Source organism: Salmo salar, chromosome 20 (genome assembly GCF_965601325.2).
Source record: "Salmo salar chromosome 20, fSalSal1, whole genome shotgun sequence".
Lineage (NCBI taxonomy): Eukaryota > Metazoa > Chordata > Actinopteri > Salmoniformes > Salmonidae > Salmo > Salmo salar.
This window is the reverse complement of record NC_138310.1, coordinates 34851614-34871841: the sequence shown is the minus strand read 5'-3', so window position 1 is coordinate 34871841 and position 20228 is coordinate 34851614. Positions and strand designations below refer to the sequence as shown.

The window sequence follows — 20228 nt, the reverse complement described above, 5'->3', positions numbered from 1 at the left end:
CTTCCTTCTTTCAATTCTCCACATCTACCTTCTCAGGCTCTAGGACCTGAGGGTGGTACAGCTTGTGACAATTTTCCATGTAACTCCTTTGCCGAGAAATCTTTCAGCCCCAGGAACCACTCCGCCACTTCCACAATGATTTCTATCTTCCTGGACTTTCTCTCCACCTTGGCAGTGCCATGTATCACTCTAGCTATAAAGGTAAAAAGTCCACCTTCCTAACCTTTAAAATGTCAGGATCCTGCATCCTACAGTGAAAGCCTATCAAATCAAATCATTTTTTATTGGTCACATACACATGGTTAGCAGATGTTATTGCGAGTGTAGCTAAATGCTTGCGCTTCTAGATCCGACAGTACAGCAGTATCTAACAGGTAATATTCCACAACAAACCTAATATCTAACAAATTCCACAGCAAAACCTAATACATACAATCTAGTAAAGAAATGGGATAAGAATATATAACTATATAATATATGGATGAGCAGTGACAGATCGGCTAAGATACAATAGATAGTAAAGAATAGATAGTGAATGTAACGGCTGTCTGTGGAAAGAGTAGACCAAGGTGCAGCGGAGTTAGTGTTCATCTTGAATTTTAATAACCGTAAGAACACTATACAACAAAAACAGGAAAACCGACAGCCAAACAGTCCTGTCAGGTACTAAACAGAAACAATCCCCCCACAAAACCCAAATGGAAAAACAGGCTCCTTATGTGTGACTCCCAATCAGCAACAACGAACTACAGCTGTGCCTGATTGGGAGACACACGGCCCAAAACAAAGAAATACAAAAACATAGAAAAATGAACATAGAACGCCCACCCAATGTAACACCATGGCCTAACCAAAATAAAGAACAAAACCCCTCTCTATGGCCAGGGCGTTACAGTGAAGGATGCGGTATACATTAAATACATATGAGATGAGTAATGCAAGATATGTAAACATTCTTAAAGTGGCATTATTAAAGTGACTAGTGTACCATTTATTAAAGTGCCCAATGTCAAGTCTCTCTGTGCTAGTGGTGGCTGTTTAACAATCTGATGGCCTTGAGAGAGAAGCTGTTTTTCAATCTCTGTCCCAGCTTTGATGCACCTGTACTGACCTCGCCTTCTGGATGGAAGCGGAGTGAAAAGGCAGTGGCTCGGGTGGTTGATGTACTTGATGATCTTTTTGGCCTTCCTGTGACATCGGGTGTTGTAGGTGTCCTGGAGGGCAGGTAGTTTGCCCCCGGTGATGCGTTGTGCAGATTGCACCACCCTCTGGAGAGCTGTGCAGTTGTGTGCGGTGCAATTGCCGTACCAGGCAATTGATACAGCCCAACAGGATGCGCTCAATTGTGCACCTGTAAAAGTTAGTGAGGGTGTTCGGTGTCATGACACATTTCTTCAGCCTCCTGAGGTTGAAGAGGCGCTGTTGCGCCTTCTTCACCACACTGTCTGTGTGCGTGGACCATTTCAGTTTGTCGGTGATATAAACACAGAGGAACTTAAAATCCACCACCATGGACTCTTCAAGCGCACCATTCAAACCCTCAACCCTTTTAACAGCTGCTCTGGATAGCCCTGACTTTGGCCACCTCATTCTCTTTCACCCTTGTGAGGCATTCGAAAGACTTGGCTTCATGGTTCCCACCACAATTGCAACATGTCACATTTTAATCACTTTTATAACACATGTGATCTTTTCCACAACTTGGACATCTCGGCTTCTCCCTTCTGAAAACACTTGAAACATTTATCTTGGGATAAATGCTCTGACTCTGTAGTTAATATAACCCAACTGCGCTTGAGTAGGGAGAGACTCCATATCAAAAAACAGAAGAACAGATAGACTCTTTACTTTTTCTTCATTCACCACACGATTCATCCGACGTGCATCAATCACTCCAGGAAGTAAAGCCAGTGTGTCTATGTATGCGGACGAGTCAACACTATACACATCAGCTACTACAGTGACTGAAATAACTGCAGCACTTCACAAAGAGCTGCAGTTAGTTTCAGAGTGGTTGGCAAGGAATAACTTAGTCCTAAATATTTCTAAAACTAAAAGCATTGTATTTAGGACAAATCATTCACTAAACCCTAAACCTCAACTAAATCTTGTAATAAATAATGTGGAAATTGAACAAGTTGAGGTGACTAAACTGCTTGGAGTAACCCCGGATTGTAAATTGTCATGGTGAAAACATATTGATACAATAGTAGCTAAGATGGGAAGAATTGTCAAAGACCCCAGCCAACCCAGTCATAGACTGTTATCTCTACTACCGCATGGCAAGTGGTACCAGAGTGCCAAGTTTAGAACAAAAAGGCTTCTCAACAGTTTTTACCCCCAAGCCATAAGACTCCTGAACAGGTAATCAAATGGCTACCCGGACTATTTGCATTGTGTGCCCCCCCCCCCCCAACCCCTCTTTTACACTGCTGATACTCTCTGTTTATAATATATGCATAGTCACTTTAACTATACATTCATGTACATACTACCTCAATTTACCCGACCAACCAGTGCCCCCGCACATTGGCTAACCGGGCTATCTGCATTGCGTCCCGCCACCCGCCACCCACCACCCGCTAACCACTCTTTTACGCTACTGCTACTTTCTGTTCATCATATATGCATAGTCACTTTAACCATATCTACATGTACATACTACCTCAATCAGCCCGACTAACCGGTGCCTGTATGTGGCCTCGCTACTGTTATAGCCTCGCTACTGTATATAGCCTCGCTACTGTTATTTTTCATTGTCTTTTTACTGTTGTTTTTATTTCTTTACTTACCTATTGTTAACCTAATACCTTTTTTGCACTTGGTTAGAGCCTGTAAGTAAGCATTTCACTGTAAGTTCTACAGTCGTGGCCAAAAGTTTTGAGAATGACACAAATATTAATTTTCACAAAGTCAGCTGCCTCAGTTTGTATGATGGCAATTTGCATATACTCCAGAATGTTAAGTAGCGTGATCTGATGAATTGCAATTAATTGCAAAGTCCCTCTTTGCCATGCAAATGAACTGAATCCCCCAACAACATTTCCACTGCATTTCAGCCCTCCCACAAAAGGACCAGCTGACATCATGTCAGTGATTCTCTCATTAACACAGGTGTGAGTGTTGACAAGGACAAGGCTGGAGATCACTCTGTCATGCTGATTGAGTTTGAATAACAGACTGGAAACTTCAAAAGGAGGGTGGTGCTTGGAATCATTGTTCTTCCTCTGTCAATCATGGTTACCTGCAAGGAAACACGTGCCGTCATCATTGCTTTGCACAAAAAGGGCTTCACAGGCAAGGATATTGCTGCCAGTAAGATTGCACCTAAATCAACCATTTATCGGATCAGCAAGAACTTCAAGGAGAGCGGTTCAATTGTTCTGAAGAAGGCTTCAGGGCGCCCAATAAAGTCCAGCAAGCGCCAGGACCGTCTCCTAAAGTTGATTCAGCTGCGGGATCGGGGCACCACCAGTACAGAGCTTGCTCAGGAATGGCAGCAGGCAGGTGTGAGTGCATCTGCACGCTCAGTGAGGCGAAGACTTTTGGAGGATGGCCTGGTGTCAAGAAGGGCAGCAAAGAAGCCACTTCTCTCCAGGAAAAACATCAGGGACAGACTGATATTCTGCAAAAGGTACAGGGATTGGACTGCTGAGGACTGGGGTAAAGTCCTTTTCTCTGATGAATCCCCTTTCCGATTGTTTTGGGGCATCCTGAAAAAAGCTTGTCCGGAGAAGACAAGGTGAGCACTACCATCAGTCCTGTGTCATGCCAACAGTAAAGCATCCTGAGACCATTCATGTGTGGGGTTGCTTCTCAGCCAAGGGAGTGGGCTCACTAACAATTTTGCCTAAGAACACAGCCATGAATAAAGAATGGTACCAACACATCCTCCGAGAGCAACTTCTCCCAACCATCCAGGAACAGTTTGGTGATTTACAATGCCTTTTCCAGCATGATGGAGCACCTTGCCATAAGGCAAAAGTGATAACTAAGTGGCTCGGGGAACAAAACATTGATATTTTGGGTCCATGGCCATGACACTCCCCAGACCTTAATCCCATTGAGAATTTGTGGTCAATCCTCAAGAGGGTGGTGGACAAACAAAAACCCACAAATTCTGACAAACTCTAAGGATTGATTATGCAAGAATGGGCTGTCATCAGTCAGGATGTGGCCCAGAAGTTAATTGACAGCATGCCAGGGTGGATTGCAAAGGTCTTGAAAAAGAAGGGTCAACACTGCAAATATTGACTCTTTGCATCAACATGGAACTCTATTCCACATCAAGTAACTGATGCAAGCAGTAAAATTAGATTTAAAAAACTGTCACGCCCTGACCAGGTGAACTCTTCTATTTTGGTCAGGGTGTGGCATTTCTATAGTTTATTTTCTATGTTTTTGGTATAGCCTTGCTTTGGGGCGTATTTCTATGTTGGGTTCTGTCGATTCCCAATCAGAGACAGCTGTCACTAGTTGCCTCTGATTGGGGAATCATATTTAAGTTCCTTTCCCCCCCCCCACGATGTTTGTGGGTTGTTGTCTCTTTTTGTTGGAGCAGTAGCGATACGTTTATTCTCTGTTTTGACCGTGTTATTTCAGTCTGTAATAAATAACATGAGTTCGCTCCCAGCTGCGCCTTGGTCCACTTCTTCCTTCCTGCACGACGATCGTTACAGAACAACCCACCAAACCAGGACCAAGCAGCGGGAGGAAAAGGAGCGCGAGAGATGGGCTCGCGAGGGAAAGGAGTTCTGGACCTGGGAGGAGATCATGTCGGGGAAAGGACCCTGGCGGAAGGATTCCCAGGTCGAGGAGGTGATGCCAGCCGGTGGAAGGAGTCACAGGCGGCGGTCGAGGAGGCCCGGAAGACACCCCCAATAATTTTTTTGGGGGGGGCTAATGGGGTGGTCCGGAAGGGCAGAGGAAGAGCCCAGACCACTGCTCTCGTGGGGGATAACGGCGAAGGAGGAGGCAGAGATGTGGCAGGTCCTGGAGGACCTGCGTAGGGACAGCGTGGAGGAAGAGCCTTGGGTGGCAGAGGTGCGCACGGTATCGCCAGTGCGCCTGCACAGCCCAGTGCGCTCTGTGCCAGCGCCCCACATTTGCCGGGCTAGGGGGAGTGTTCAGCGAGGACGTGTTGTGCCGGCTCAGCGCTCCTGGCCTCCGGTGCCCCTTCTCGGTCCGATGTATCCTGCGCCGAGGACGCGCACTGTGTCTCCGGTACGGCTACACAGCCCAGTGCGTTCTGTGCCAACGCTCCACACTTGCCAGGCTAAGGTGGGTGTTGAGCCAGAACGGGTGATGTCAGCTGTGCACTCCAGACCTCCAGTGCGCCTCCTCGGTCCAGGATATCCGGCGCCGCTTATGCGCACTGTGTCGCCGGTGTGCGGCCCCAGTCCAGTCCGGCCCGTCCCTGCTCCCCGCACCAAGCCAGTGGTGTGTGCCCCCAGTCCAGTCCGGCCCGTCCCTGCTCCCCGCACCAGGTTAGTGGTGTGTGCCCCCAGTCCAGTCCGGCCCGTCCCTGCTCCCCGCACCAGGTTAGTGGTGCGTGTCCCCAGTCCTGTCCGGCCCGTCCCTGCTCCCCGCACCAAGCCAGTGGTGCGTGTCCCCAGTCCTGTCCGGCCCATCCCTGCTCCCCGCACCAGGTTAGTGGTGCTCGTCCCCAGTCCAGTCCGGCCCGTCCCTGCTCCCCGCACCAAGCCAGTGGTGTGTGCCTCCAGTCCGGCCCGTCCCTACTCCCCGCACCAGGTTAGTGGTGCGTGTCCCCAGTCCAGTCCGGCCCGTCCCTGCTCCCCGCACCAGGTTAGTGGTGCGTGTCCCCAGTCCTGCCCGGCCCGTCCCTGCTCCCCGCACCAGGTTAGTGGTGCGTGTCCACAGTCCTGTCCGGCCCATCCCGGCTCCCCGCACCAAGCCGGTGGTGCGTGTGTCCAGTCCAGGCCAGTCCGGCCCGTCCCTGCTCCCCGCACCAGGTTGGTGGTGCGTGTCCCCAGGCCAGTCCGGCCCGTCCCTGCTCCCCGCACCAGGTTGGTGGTGCGTGTCCCCGGTCCTGTCCGGCCCGTCCCTGTTCCCCGCACCAGGCCCACGGCGCGTGTCCACAGTCCGGCACGGCCTGTGTCCGGTCCACCGGTGACCAGTCCTGTTCCGGTCGGCGGCTCCGCTCCGGAGCCTGAGCATGCCGCTCCACCGTGGTCCAGTCCGGGCCAGAGGGGTAGGGCTAGGGTGGAGGCAGGGGGAGAAACACGCCCGGGGCCAGAGCCTCCACCGAGGGTGAGGCGCCCACCCGGGTCCCCCCCCTAATAGACTTTAGGTTGGTGCGCCGGGAGTACGCACCGTTGGAGGGGGGGTACTGTCACGCCCTGACCAGGTGAACTCTTCTATTTTGGTCAGGGTGTGGCATTTCTATAGTTTATTTTCTATGTTTTTGGTATAGCCTTGCTTTGGGGCGTATTTCTATGTTGGGTTCTGTCGATTCCCAATCAGAGACAGCTGTCACTAGTTGCCTCTGATTGGGGAATCATATTTAAGTTCCTTTCCCCCCCCCCACGATGTTTGTGGGTTGTTGTCTCTTTTTGTTGGAGCAGTAGCGATACGTTTATTCTCTGTTTTGACCGTGTTATTTCAGTCTGTAATAAATAACATGAGTTCGCTCCCAGCTGCGCCTTGGTCCACTTCTTCCTTCCTGCACGACGATCGTTACAAAAACAGATAAAAAATACACCTTATGGAACAGCAGGGACTGTGAAGCAACACAAACATAGGCACGGACACATGCATACACACACATTCACATGGATTTTGTACCATAGATATGTGGTAGTGGTGGAGTAGGGGCCTGAGGGCACACAGTGTGATGTGAAATCTGTGAATGTATTGTAATGTTTTTAAAACTGTATAAACTGCCTTAATTTTGCTGGACCCCAGGAAGAGTAAGCTTTCAAGCTATATCGTGTTATCCTTGATGATTCTCTTAAATTGTATGTGGAGGCATCACTGGCTGGAGCGTCCCTTATGTATGTATTTAAAAAAGAAAAGTATAATAAATTCAATCAATCAAATAGGGCTCCCCACCTCCGAATCCACGTAGTATTCCATGCTATGGGTGTACTGTATATACTGCATTATAATGGCTATGGATTTATTGGACCAATGAATCAACTCAGATGTTGCATGTTCATGTAATAAACAAAGAACACCCTGTATAACTGGTTCTCAAACCCATCCTACTGAAGGTATGCTGTTTTAATGTCAAGATCATCGAACACAATCAGAGAAACTTAGAGAACGCACTGTTTCCATGTTTATGGAGGAACCTCGCTCTTCATTCAATTGAAGGTAATACTAGCTTTCAGTTATGCCAATTGACTGATAATAAGTGACTTTTGGTTAGGTAATTCTATTAGGCTAAATTAAGATTGCAATTTTTTGGTCTTGGTATATCATCGGATTTGTGTACTGCTGCACCACTATACAAACACTAAAGCTTAGAATAATTACATTAACTGATTAAAAACATAATCCTGATTTAAACAAAAACTACTTCTACTTCTACTACTGCTGCTGCTAATATCATCATAATCATTCAACACATTGTCACTGTCATCATCATTATTATGATCATCATATGTTTGTGAATCTGTGACTCTCTGCAGGACATCAAGTGCCTGATGAACCATGGGGCCGAGGCTCTCTCATGGCGGTTGGCTGTGGGTGTTCATGTCCCTACTGGGTGCTGCAGACTGCACTTACCACTGCCTCAGCAGCAGCAGTGACACGCAACCTTTCCTCTCCTTGACCCAAACTCAGACTTGGCCGGTGGAAAGCGATGGTGGTTGCTTGAAGCCCCTGTATAACTTTGCCAAGCTTTTTCTTGAGTCAGTACAGCCAAATCCTTTCCCGGAAGGTAAGCAAGCAACATTGATGAGGCTTAACTTTACACTGTCTGTTGCACAGGGAATTGGGGCAACCATTTGAAAGCCCACATTCTTAGAACACACTGCGAGTTCGTTGCACTGTGAGTGACTTACTGTAAGCATTCTAATAGCTGTCCTACCTACTGAATAGCCATATGATGTTAACATCTGCTTCTTCCCTTTATTGACCCTGAAATTATACTACTTAGAAGACAGAAGTAAAGAAGTATTGTGACACAGAAACAATATAACAATGGCTAGATGTCCTAAACAATTACTACTTTCCCTTGGCTTAGTACAAAAACAAAACCTGTATGATTTCTATTTTCAGATATCATCTCTACAGCTTTAAAGACTGAACAACTAGATATTCCACAGGTATGTGCTTCCTATGGTCTGTCTCTATGGTGTTCCCTGGCCTTTCTTATGTCTTCCTGTTTCAGACATATTCCTGATTTATATGTTGCATATTATACCTTCATGGACAAGATGGTCTGCTATGCCTTTACAATCATATCAGCTCGACAGATAATTTCAGAACCTCTGTCCCACACTGGTAACATTACTGGTTTGTGCAACTGATTTCCTCCTCCTACAGTGGGGGTAACATTATGTAATGCATGTTTTTTTTAGCAGACACTCTTATCCAGAGAGACTTACGGTTAGGTGCCTTGTTCAAGGGCACATTGACAGATGTTTCAGCTACAGAGCTCAGGGATTTGAACACCCAACTGCTTAACCGCTAGGCTACCTACTGCCTCTTACTCTAAGTGATTATTATCTCAATCAGATTTTCGGCAATGGATAACACCATTCTGAACTTTATGAAGTATTTGCTATTTGAAATGGTTGTTTCTTATCATGTAATCTTGGTGGTTTTGTTCCGCAAAACTCCACTCTTTCCTCTCAACAGCTGGTTCGGTATGAGGCTGGATACATAGTGTGCTTGCTCTTGGCTGTAATTTACCTGCTTGTGATGCCAGTTGCCGGTGGAGTTCTTGCCTGGGGGCATTTCCATAGCAGGAAGGTAGAGGTGAACAACACTCAGTCATCATCATTAGCATCCCTCTACCATCAGGACATCGGTGTGGCAGCTTGCCTTGTTCTTGTCAACATTTTACTCCTGTAAGAAAGTATACACACGCACGTATGCACACACACAGGCACACACACGCACACACATGCACACATATGAAGTTATATAATTACACTGTATGACTGTATAGGTGGATATTGAGTGACGTGTGATTTCTTCCTATGTATGTGTGTTTAGGACAGGGGTGATCCTGGCTTTCACCGTGAACAGTCGAGTCAGTGAGAACATGCACCCAGGCCTGTATCATGTAGAGACCAGCGGCAGGATCATTGAAGACTCTCTAACTTCAATTACACAGGTCTGGCCAGCAAACCATAACACATCATACCACTCTGTCTTCCTGGAATTCATTTTTGATAGTTGGTTTATTCTGGGAATTAGCATTTTGGAAATATACAGTTGTAGCCCTAATGCACTCTCTTTGCTTACTTTTTTCTGTACAGAAAATTAAGGTCATTATGGATCAGTATTCCATTCCCAAAGCAAAAATCTCACAGGAAATAAATGGTAAATAAAGTTGATAAGGTGTAGTTAGTTGATGTAGGGGTCTTACTTGATCTGTTTTATAAATAAAATGTTGCCTATCTTTCAAAAAAATTGAAGTATGTGGACAATCTGTACTTTACAGATGCTGACGACATCATTGGTGCAACAATCATCTCCTCTTTCAACACTGATGTCGACCAAGATCTCACAGTCTTATCTGCCTCCATCGAAGGTGTGTTTCGCTACAATATTGTTTTAAAATGTTTATTTCACCTTTATTTAACCAGGTAGGCTAGTTGAGAACAAGTTCTCATTTACAACTGCGACCTGGCCAAGACAAAGCAAAGCAGTGAGACACAAACAACAACACAGAGTTACACATGGAATAAACAAACATACTGTACAGTCAATAATACAATAGAAAAAGTCTATATACAGTGTGTGCAAATGAGGTAGGATAAGGGAGGTAAGGCAATAAATAGGCCATAGTGGGGAAATAATTACAATATAGCAATTAAACACTGGAGTGACAGATGTGCAGAAGTTGAGTGTACAAGTAGAGATACTGGGGTGCAAAGGAGCAAAATAAATCAAATAAATAACAGTATGGGGATGAGGTAGTTGGATGGGCCTAGAGCTTCACCATATACCTAGAGCGCGACAAAATTCTGCCCAGGGGAGCAGGTCAGCTGTACTTTTCCTGCTCCTGATGGTAGTTGCTGGTGGAGTTCTTGCTTGGAGGTGTTTCCATAGCAGGAAGGTAGAGGTGAACAACACTCAGTCATCATTATCATCATAACTCTACCATCAGGACATTAGTGTGACAGCTTGTCTTGTTCTTGTCACCATTTATTCCTGTAAGAAAGTATACACACATGCCCACGGACATACATAGACGCACACGGACATACACACACACACATTCATATCATACTCAAATGCTAAATATTTTGCTGAAATGCATTGTCTTACGCCTGACTTAAGACAAGGCAATACACCTTGTCAACTATTGTGACAGATTTGATTGGTAAATTCAGTTTATATGTAAACCTGTTAGATGTTTTGTAGTGATGAGTTAGTACAATCCAGGGAGTGCCATTGGCTTGCACTCTAGCATACTTTAGCTACCATGATCACAGTCAGACAAAGGTATTCATTGTCTCTCATCCAGAGAAGATATCTGATTACATACACAAAACAAAGTCCTGTCTTCTCAACAGACACAAAAACCAGGGTCTGTATTCATAAAGCACCTTTGAGTAGGTGTGCTGATCTACGATCATTTTTTTAACATTTACATAATTTAGCAGACTCTCTTATCCAGAGCAACTTACAGTAGTGAATGCATACATTACATACATTTTTTCTCCGTACTGGTCCCCCGTGGGAATCGAACCCACAACCCTGGTATTGCAAACACCATGCTCGACCAACTGAGCCACACAGGACCTTAGATCATTAGATCATAATGAATAAGAGGGGGAACCTGATCCTAGATCTGCTCTGAGACACTTTACGAAAAACAGGCTATGGCCACCAGTCAAAATCAGTATCTGCCACCCAGTACTTAATCAGACATTGTTTCTAATGTTTTATTAAAGTACAGGATCTGACTGAATCTCAGTGACTTTCATTTCCTTCCCCATGGGCCTGTGTGTCTGTTTGTATGGACACAGATGCTATCGGAACCTTTGAGAACCTGCAGCTATATCAGACAACTAGGACAGACCTGCAGGCCAATCACACAACCCTGCAGAACGGCATCCAGGGACTACAGAGCCGAGTGGAGAGTCTGGTTAAATGCCCCACCTGTGACGTCCCCAACCCTAGCAACCTGACTACTGTTGCTAACTACTACCTGGTATGAAAAAGTGTACCCTTTTCGATATTTAGTGCAGTAGTTTTTGAACAGGGCCCATTCGAACAGGGCATCCAATGTGTCTTTCTCCAATGTTGTTTTCTTGTCTGTCAAAACCAAGGAGATGATGGAGACCGATATAAAAAAAGAACATTTTCCCAGTGTATGTTGTATAATATGTCTGGTACTGAATGATGTTACAGTGTCTATTCTGTGTTTGTCATTGTAGATCCCCAGTGTGGATGACAAGTTGAATGATATGCCACCTGCATCCAGCCTCGCAGGCCTCATTGAACAGGTGGGAATACAAACAGGATTAATTTAACCACCCCAGAATGGTAATGTTTGCTAAACTATTCTTGATATGTTGTTGCATTGGACTGGAGAAAATCAAACTGAAATAATGTTTTTATCGGTTGTCTTCTAGGGGAACCTAACCTTCCATGCCATTCCACAAAAGTGCTCAGAGCAAGTGGCTCCCACAATAGCAGGTGAATTTGAAGACGGCCTTCTTGTTTTTCATCATTATTCGCTATATTTAATTATGTCTAATGACCAAGTAAATGGCTGCAAGGCATAAATGTGCAATTTATCAAAACCTCTCTCTCTCTCAAATCAAAGTGTATTGATTGCGTACACAGTTTAGCAGATGTTATAGCAGGTGCAGTGAAATGCTTGTGTTACTAGCTCCTGACAGTGCAGCAAAAATGTTGAAAAATACACAAATAATAATGAAAACCAGAAACAAGAAATCACAAATGTCAGAACGAATCCATGTAACAACCCCAATAACACTGTATCAGTAATCTAATACAATCTATGCCTATATATACCAAAAATATATACTAAGAATGATATGCACGTCATTAGATATATTACAGTGAGCTATGTTGAGAATCCGGTGTATAAATAAACAGTGGAAAAAAATGCAATGTACAGTAGTAGATATACTATATATACACAAGTATGTGGACATCCCTTCAAATTAGTGGATTCGGCTATTTCAGCCACACACGTGGCTGACAGGTGTGGCTGTTAGCACACCGCCATGCAATCTCCATAGACAAACATTGGCAGTAGAATGGCCTTACTAAAGAGCTCAGTGACTTTCAACGTGGCACCGTCATAGGATGCCACCTTTCCAAGAAGTCTGGAGAAGTTTGGGGAAGACCCTTTCCTGTTTCAGCATGTCCCCGTGCACAAAGCAAGGTCCATACAGAAATGGTTTGTCGAGATCGGTGTTTTTAAGAACTGGACTGGCCTGCACAGAGCCCTGACCTCCTTTGGGATGAATTGGAACACTGACCTCGAGCCGGGCCTAATCGCCCAACATCAGTGCCCGACCTCACTAATGCTCTTTTGGCTGAATGGAAGCAAGTCCCTGCCTCAATGTTCCAACATCTCGTGGAAAGCCTTCCCAGAAGAGTGGAGGCTGTTATAGCAGCAAAGGGGGGACCAACTCCATATTAATGCCAATGATATTGGAATGAGATGTTCACGAGGAGGTGTCCACATACTTTTGGTCATGTAGTGTATATTAGAATGAGCTATGTGAAGAATCTCTCTCTCTCTCTCTCTCTCTCTCTCTCTCTCTCTCTCTCTCTCTGTCTCGCTCTCTCTCTGTCTCTCTTTCTCTATCTCTGTCTCTCTCTGTCTCTCGCTTTCCTTCTCTCCTTGTCACTACTCTATTTCTGAACCCGCTGCCCTCTGTGTCTGGTTGACGTAGCTCTCATGTCAGTGCTGAATGAAACCCAAGAAGAGTTGCTGAACACCAGCCATAGGTTCCCCTCGCTGGAGTCTCTCATTGAGGCTGTGTCTGACTGTAGAACCACTGTGAGACGCTTTGCAGACCCAGTAGATTACTACGACTTTGTCAGGTAACATTTTGCTGAGTTCCAAATGGTACTCTATTCTCTATATAGTAAACTACTTTTGACCAGGGCCCACAAGTTGTGCACTATGTAGGGGATAGGGTGCCATTTGTGATACAGCCTATGACTATCATGGAACATTTATCACCAGAGTCATAAAATCATATCAATGCTGTCAGTTGTTAATCTCTCGTGGACAGACCAAGTAAACATAAATTGTGCCATAGATTTGTCCTGTTACAACGGGATGCATGAGATCAGCAGCATTAGTTCCAGTGCTTGGGTTTTTCATCGCTGGTTATTCGGACAAATCACGATGTGATGTTAGCATCTTTCGAATATCTGAAAGTTAAGGGACATTTGGCCCATAGACTTGCCTGTAACATTCAAAGCCGAAATGGTGGAGCTCTTTGTTCCGGTTCCTAACCCTGTACTATCGCCCACGGTTCCTAACCTCGTACTATCGCCCACGGTTCCTAACCTCGTACTATCGCCCACGGTTCCTAACCTCGTACTATCGCCCACGGTTCCTAACCTCGTACTATCGCCCACGGTTCCTAACCTCGTACTATCGCCCACGGTTCCTAACCTCGTACTATCGCCCACGGTTCCTAACCTCGTACTATCGCCCACGGTTCCTAACCTCGTACTATCGCCCACGGTTCCTAACCTCGTACTATGGGCCCACAATTTAATTGAGCATCTGACCAATTACGCAAGATTTTTGTTCACGATTAATCAAGATTAGTCTGTTGTTAAAGGCCCAGAGCTGTCAAATACGTTTTTCCTGTGTTTTATATATATTTCCACACTATGAGGTTGGAATAATACTTTGAAATTGTGAAATTATGGTAATGTTGTTTTAGTGTAAGAGCTGTTTGAAAAGACCGCCTGAAATGTAAGCTTATTTTGCATGGGTGGGTATTTGGACCGCTTGGCGACATCACCAGGCGGTAGGAAGTGAATAGACAAATAACAAAAAGAGTTTCAAACCTCTCTGCCAATAACAGCTTGTTTTCAGGTTACATATCTCTATTAGGCTCCTCCCATTCGGCTCCTCCAATTAGGGCCCTCACTTAGACCACTCCCTGACAGTCCTAGCAAAATTCTTGCTAGATATATAGCTTTTTGCTAAGGAGCTATTTTTGTTTATTTTTTACCATTTTAATTAAAAACATTTTCAATAACGTACTTAATTGTTACCCAGAAATGATTTGAGATTGAGAACAAAAAACAGCTGCATTGGACCTTTAATACTAAGGTGTCATACCATACAGATACAGAAGCCTAATGAACCTGTCTACCACATTACAGGCATGGTTCCCTTAGCAGTCAGTAGCTTAGGCACATATTAGTGTATTGTAAACTCTTTTCCATGTGACTGATACGGTATTTTGATTATCTCAGTCACTTACAGTATCTCAAGACATACAAAACAAATTTGATAGCGTTTACCCACAGACTTCTGTATGCATCTGTCCCCCTTGTCTTCCCCTATAGGGTCACACATATTTTTCCATCATTTATAAAATAATGACATGTTGACATACTTTTTGCTGAAAGACACTGAGGTGGATTGATGCCAGTGTGCTCTCTGGCGCGCTCTCCAGGTGGGCAGTGTCATTGACACTCTGCATGGTGATGCTGGTCATAGTGGTTCTGATGGTGGCTGCTCTCTCTCTGGGACTGCCTGTGTTCTTCTACCCTACGATTTACTCCACATACCAAGATGCTCGACTGGAACACACAGCAATTGGCCTGTATAGAGCGTAAGTGAAGTATACCTGATTTAGCATATGTAACCTGTGAGAAGATACAGGTATTCTTAAAACATCTCAGATTAGGACATTTTATCTGGGATCAGTTTTTGCTTTAACACCACAATGAATATGATTACATGGACAGGGTGGGCTTCATTTGATCCTAGATCAGCACTCCTGCTCTTTGGCATTTTATGAATACTGGCCATGAGATCCAGTCCTGTCCTCTTCTGACATGGACCTGTTTTCTCCTAACATTATTGACTGTTTTTCTTTAATTATGTTGTTTTCTGTCATCATTCCACAGAGCTGTAGTAGCGAGCTTCGTGTTCTCTGGGCTTTTCATCCTCTTGGTCTTTATTGTGTTGTTTTTCGGGGGGAATGCCCACACCCTGGGCTGCCGGAGCTGGACCCATGGACAGCTATTTGGGGTCAGTGAGGGCCCCTATGGAGCTAATGGGAAATATATGTGCATAGAAAAAACCTTATAGTTATTTAACTTCAATTAATACATACACAACTCGTTAAAATGATTCTCTCCCCCATTGTCATTTCTATCATAGTTCTTAGACCAGCAGAAGAATGTTTTCAGCAGCCTAAACAACATCAGTCAAAGCCCCAACATCAGTAAAGAGACCAACTCTGAGACCCACCAAAATCAGCCCAGCTCCTCAGCAATATACCAGTGAGCTCTCAATTGCTGCTCAATGAGCATCTGTCCTTTCATGTGCTACTGCCCCTCGCATTCCACAATGATGCTCAGTCACAATCACATTGTCTCAGACCGTTAAACTGGATAACAGCATTTGTACCCTCTGTTTCTGGGTTTGGTCATACATCCCTCTGTCTGTGCTCTTTATTTCAGTGGCTGCAAGAGTGGACAGTCATTGTTCCACAGCATGCACATGGAGCAGCACTTTGATCTGGAGGACTTCCTCAATGCCAGCAAGGTGTTGTCCAATTTGTCATCTTGTCATATTTCATTTGTTTTCTGTTCAAAAATCACCCTGTGTGTCTAAGGTACTGTTACTACTGCACCTTTGATTACAGAATATTTACATTTTCAAATGGCATATAATAATGATACTGTCTGTGCCAGTTATTTAATATGTGCCTGGATGTTTCTCCTCTCATTTGTTGTAGTACTTGGATGGATTAAATGAGACTGCTCAGAATATGACAGTCAACCTGGATGGCTTGAAACTGCTACCTGACAATGGCAGACAGGGTCTGCTGAGCTTTAAACAGTGTGGGATAGACAGCATCAACTACCATGAGCTATTACTGATGGTATACACAGGAGCAGCAAATTGTGTGTGTGTGTGTGTGTGTGTGTGTGTGTGTGTGTGTGTGTGTGTGTGTGTGTGTGTGTGTGTGTGTGTGTGTGTGTGTGTGTGTGTGTGTGTGTGTGTGTGTGTGTGTGTGTGTGTGTGTGTGTGTGTGTGCAGAAAGCTCCATATTTATGTTGTCCATTTATCAATTTATTGTCTCTGTAGCTAAGCACACCAGTTGTGAAGACAGACCTTGGAGTATTTGCCGATGAACTGGATGAGAAGGCAGAAGTTCCTGTAAGTATGTCTTGGTTTAGGTAACAAATAAACCTCAGAACACAATGGACCATGTAAATTGCAATGCTTGATTGTTTTCTTCACATCAGGCAAATGCAGGAATTAAGGAAGATTTGAAAAAAGAGGCAGAAACAACCAGATATCTGAACACCATCGTTAAGCAACAGCAGACAAATGCAGTGAGTTTATTTTGACACTTATTGTCATCCCAACCACAAACATTTATAAGTGTTAATGTTCCACCTCAAAATAAGCACATAGATTTTTTTCCAGAACTATTTAGACTCGCTCAGTCCTAACATTGCAAAGTATTTTATTGCCTCAAATTTGAATGTTTTCACTACTCAGGCAAAGATGAGCCAAATTGTGAGGGCCTTGAAGACTATCAGCACAGTCTACAAGGTAGAGAGAGTACTGTCACTATCTGATGATGATCCCTTTGAGATAAAATAACCACTGAGTTGTGTCTGTGTGTGTGTTTTAATGTGATTATTTGAGTGTGGTGATCAATCCCTTAACAACTAATTCATCTCACTCTAGGCTAATGTAGACAAAACTCTGGAAAGTTTGACCCAGACAGAAGTGGCACTCCACAACCAGGTTCCTTACATTGTGGGAAATGTAAGACCAAAATTCAATTGTTTTCCATTATTCTCTATGCACTTGGTCAAGGACTACATTATAATTAATTGTATACAGGAAAGTTGAAAGTAGAATAGCTCTGGTCCAGAACGTTATGTGTGGCACGTTACCACATGTAACACCCTGGACCAGAGCTAAATGTGGAGCTGCTCTTAGAAGTTATGATGAATGACACTGCCAAAACTTTTCAGGGGTCATAGTTATAATGGTTCTAGACTGAGGTGAGGTTTTTCGCTGCAGGTGTCTCAGTGTATCATGGAGAACGGAGAACAATCCCTGCTTCGGTACCTAGATTGGGTCCATCATGTGGTAAGTACTGTACTAATATGCCATAGAATTATAGAGATAATAATAGCACTTAGCAACACTGTGTAAACCAGAATGGGTACTTTGGGTAGGTAATTGCTCATGTCACTGTTTTATTATAGTCATGTTTTCAAAAATGTACATCATTGTTATAGTGTTGATGTCCAGGACTGTGCAGTTATTACTAGCACAACAAATGTCATACAGAAACAATTTCACAGGCAGGCACCTTGTTGCTGCCTCTGAGCATTACATTTGGATACCACTACAGAATAATCTCTCCCCAAAGTGTTTGCAATAGTACGGTCAAAAGGACAGTTGTTCCTATACCATGATTCTTGAAACAGTGGAATATTGTTTCATAATGTCATGCTGCTAGGGTGTCAATAGACGTGAGGACATCCCATGTGTTTGGTTTTAAAGAGGGTACATTGAGTAAGTGACATGACAAGAAACATATTGCTTTGATGGATTGGTTATCATAGCTCCTTTCATCGCCATACAATAACTGTCAATGTACATATGTACAGTAGCCTACATACAGGACATCAGCATATATTACATCATTTTTCTATGCACATTAGTCTCTATAGAGAACAATAGACTAGACCTACTCGATAATTGATAGTGTATTTTCCCATGTACAGATCTTATATAAGGTCCTGGATTGCCGTTGGCTTGCTGTGTCACTGGACAATGTGTATACAGCAGTCTGTCTCAATGTGGTTGATCCATTGGTGAGCGTTTTCTCTATTACTATATCCCAAACATACCATGCCATCTGATCTCACTCTCTCTCCCGCTGCCTCTCTTCCTTTCTTTTTCTGTCTTTCTCTTCCAATCAATCTGAGCATGTTACTCATCTCTGTCTGTCTGTCTCTCTTCATCTCTATGTTTTTGTTTCTCTCTGCATGAAGAATGCATTCTGGCTGTGTCTGGGATGGTGTTGTGCATTCCTGGTCCCTGGAGTGATCTTCAGCATCTATACAGCCAGGCGATTGAAGCCAGAGCCCACCTTCATTAGGTGAGAGAACCTTGCTCAGAACACTGATACAATGTCCTCCTCATTTAACTAGAATGAATAGAACTAGAATAGAACTCATTCTAGTTTTGTGGTACTCCTTTCAACTCTATGTATGAGTAGTGTCCATGTTAACCTGACTGCACGGCATGGGCGCCTAGCAATTATCTACTGTCTTTATTGGCTACCACTGAATTGCATCATGAGACAAATCTCTAACCATATTTGCTCATACGTTGTGCTATAATACTAGTATGGTTGACGCCAGCTTTAGCGCGCGGTGTTGTCACGTGGGTCACTCGTCAGCCCGGCTACTAAAATATAAAACGCCCTTGCTCTATAAATGTAGTTCAACATAGCACTGTCGTTTTAATCATATATTGCTGTTTATATCTGCAGTAAGGATACATTCATCTTGCCTGAGAAGAAGACAGAGAATATGAAATGCCATACAGAGAAAGCTGCATCCAACAACTACATGAGCTTAGAAGAAGTCCATAAGATGAGCATGGTTTCTGAATACATCAAAAGCCAAAAATGTGAAGACTATGACACTTGAATTTAAATGCAAAAAAAGGTGATACTATGTTGAAATAAAAATGGTGGAGTTATCCCATATGGAATGTAATCTTGTCGATTATAGTAATAATTTGTCTAACAACTCCTGACATCCTGACAACGTTAGTTGTGGTATCTGTTCTTATTTCAACTGGGTTAGCTAGCCTCTATAATTCATCTGAAGCACATGCCTATGTAATCAAAAGCGAAGGCCTATTTAATCTGATAAATAGGCTTATTCGTTCCTATTAGTTTTTTCTACTAAGTTTTTATAATGAATTAAATACGAATACATGTATAATACAAATAATTGCATTACTAAAAGCATTACCTGTCTCTTATTACTATTATCACTGTTTGCAGCCCCTATACCATCAGCGCCGCTGGTGTAATGGTATCATGGAAGATTCCCATTCTTTCGACCCGGGTTCGATTCCCGGGCGGCGCATATTTTTTTTCTTGGTTCTCGCCAAATTCCAAATCAAAAAGTATTGTGAAGAAAGTAAAATATGTATTGAGTAATATATCCACCATTACCTATGTATGTGGATGCTTTCATCTCACATGATAGCGAACCAAAGATTTTCAAAAGTCCAACTTCTAAACCCACCCTGCCCCACTCAAGGGGAGTTTGGATTTGCAAAAAAACACATTTACAATTCACACTTGTATATATGTGTGTAATAAGACAAATATAAGCACCGATGAAATTATTATTGTAGAATTATTGCATTGTCAACCCTTATCTCTGTCACTAACGTTAGCTACAATGTTGCTGGTTGTGATCAGTATTGCGAGTTTCCCATACGTGTGTTATTTTTTGTTCAACACCATTTTAAAAATAGATTTTATTCATAATACAAAATAATCAACAACTTACATCGCTACATCAAACATGTCTAACAAAACACAACACAGGTATAAACAAGAACATATTAAATACATACAAAAAAAAAAATATATATATATATATAGAAATAATAATAATAAAAAAACAATTATAGTGCAATTGTATTCACTCGGGAAAAAAATCATTATGATGATTCAGGAAGATTTTATTATTTTGTTATTGTTATTTTTGTTATTCACTAGGGATAGATTATTAAATTCAATCAAAAATATTTGTAATTTTGGTATAGAATTCTGGAA

At 43.5% G+C, this 20228-nt stretch overlaps 1 protein-coding gene and 1 non-coding gene across 2 annotated transcripts; both read left to right on the top strand.

The window, feature by feature from the left end:
• Positions 1-7225: 7225 nt before the first annotated feature.
• Positions 7226-19958, top strand: LOC106580506 (prominin-2). Its single transcript, XM_045703268.2, has 24 exons — positions 7226-7335; positions 7653-7903; positions 8245-8291; positions 8827-9038; positions 9187-9307; positions 9453-9516; positions 9638-9727; positions 11172-11356; positions 11583-11651; positions 11781-11844; positions 13080-13230; positions 14835-14993; positions 15292-15415; positions 15548-15669; positions 15850-15934; positions 16128-16274; positions 16481-16552; positions 16642-16731; positions 16901-16954; positions 17093-17173; positions 17435-17503; positions 18148-18237; positions 18418-18524; positions 18921-19958. The coding sequence occupies exons 2-24, from the start codon at positions 7675-7677 to the stop codon at positions 19078-19080; spliced, it is 2592 nt and encodes an 863-aa protein (XP_045559224.2). The 5' UTR covers positions 7226-7335; positions 7653-7674; the 3' UTR covers positions 19081-19958.
• trnag-ccc (transfer RNA glycine (anticodon CCC)) lies at positions 19457-19527 on the top strand. The gene has a single exon. It is a non-coding gene; the product is annotated as a tRNA-Gly (tRNA).
• Positions 19959-20228: the final 270 nt, after the last annotated feature.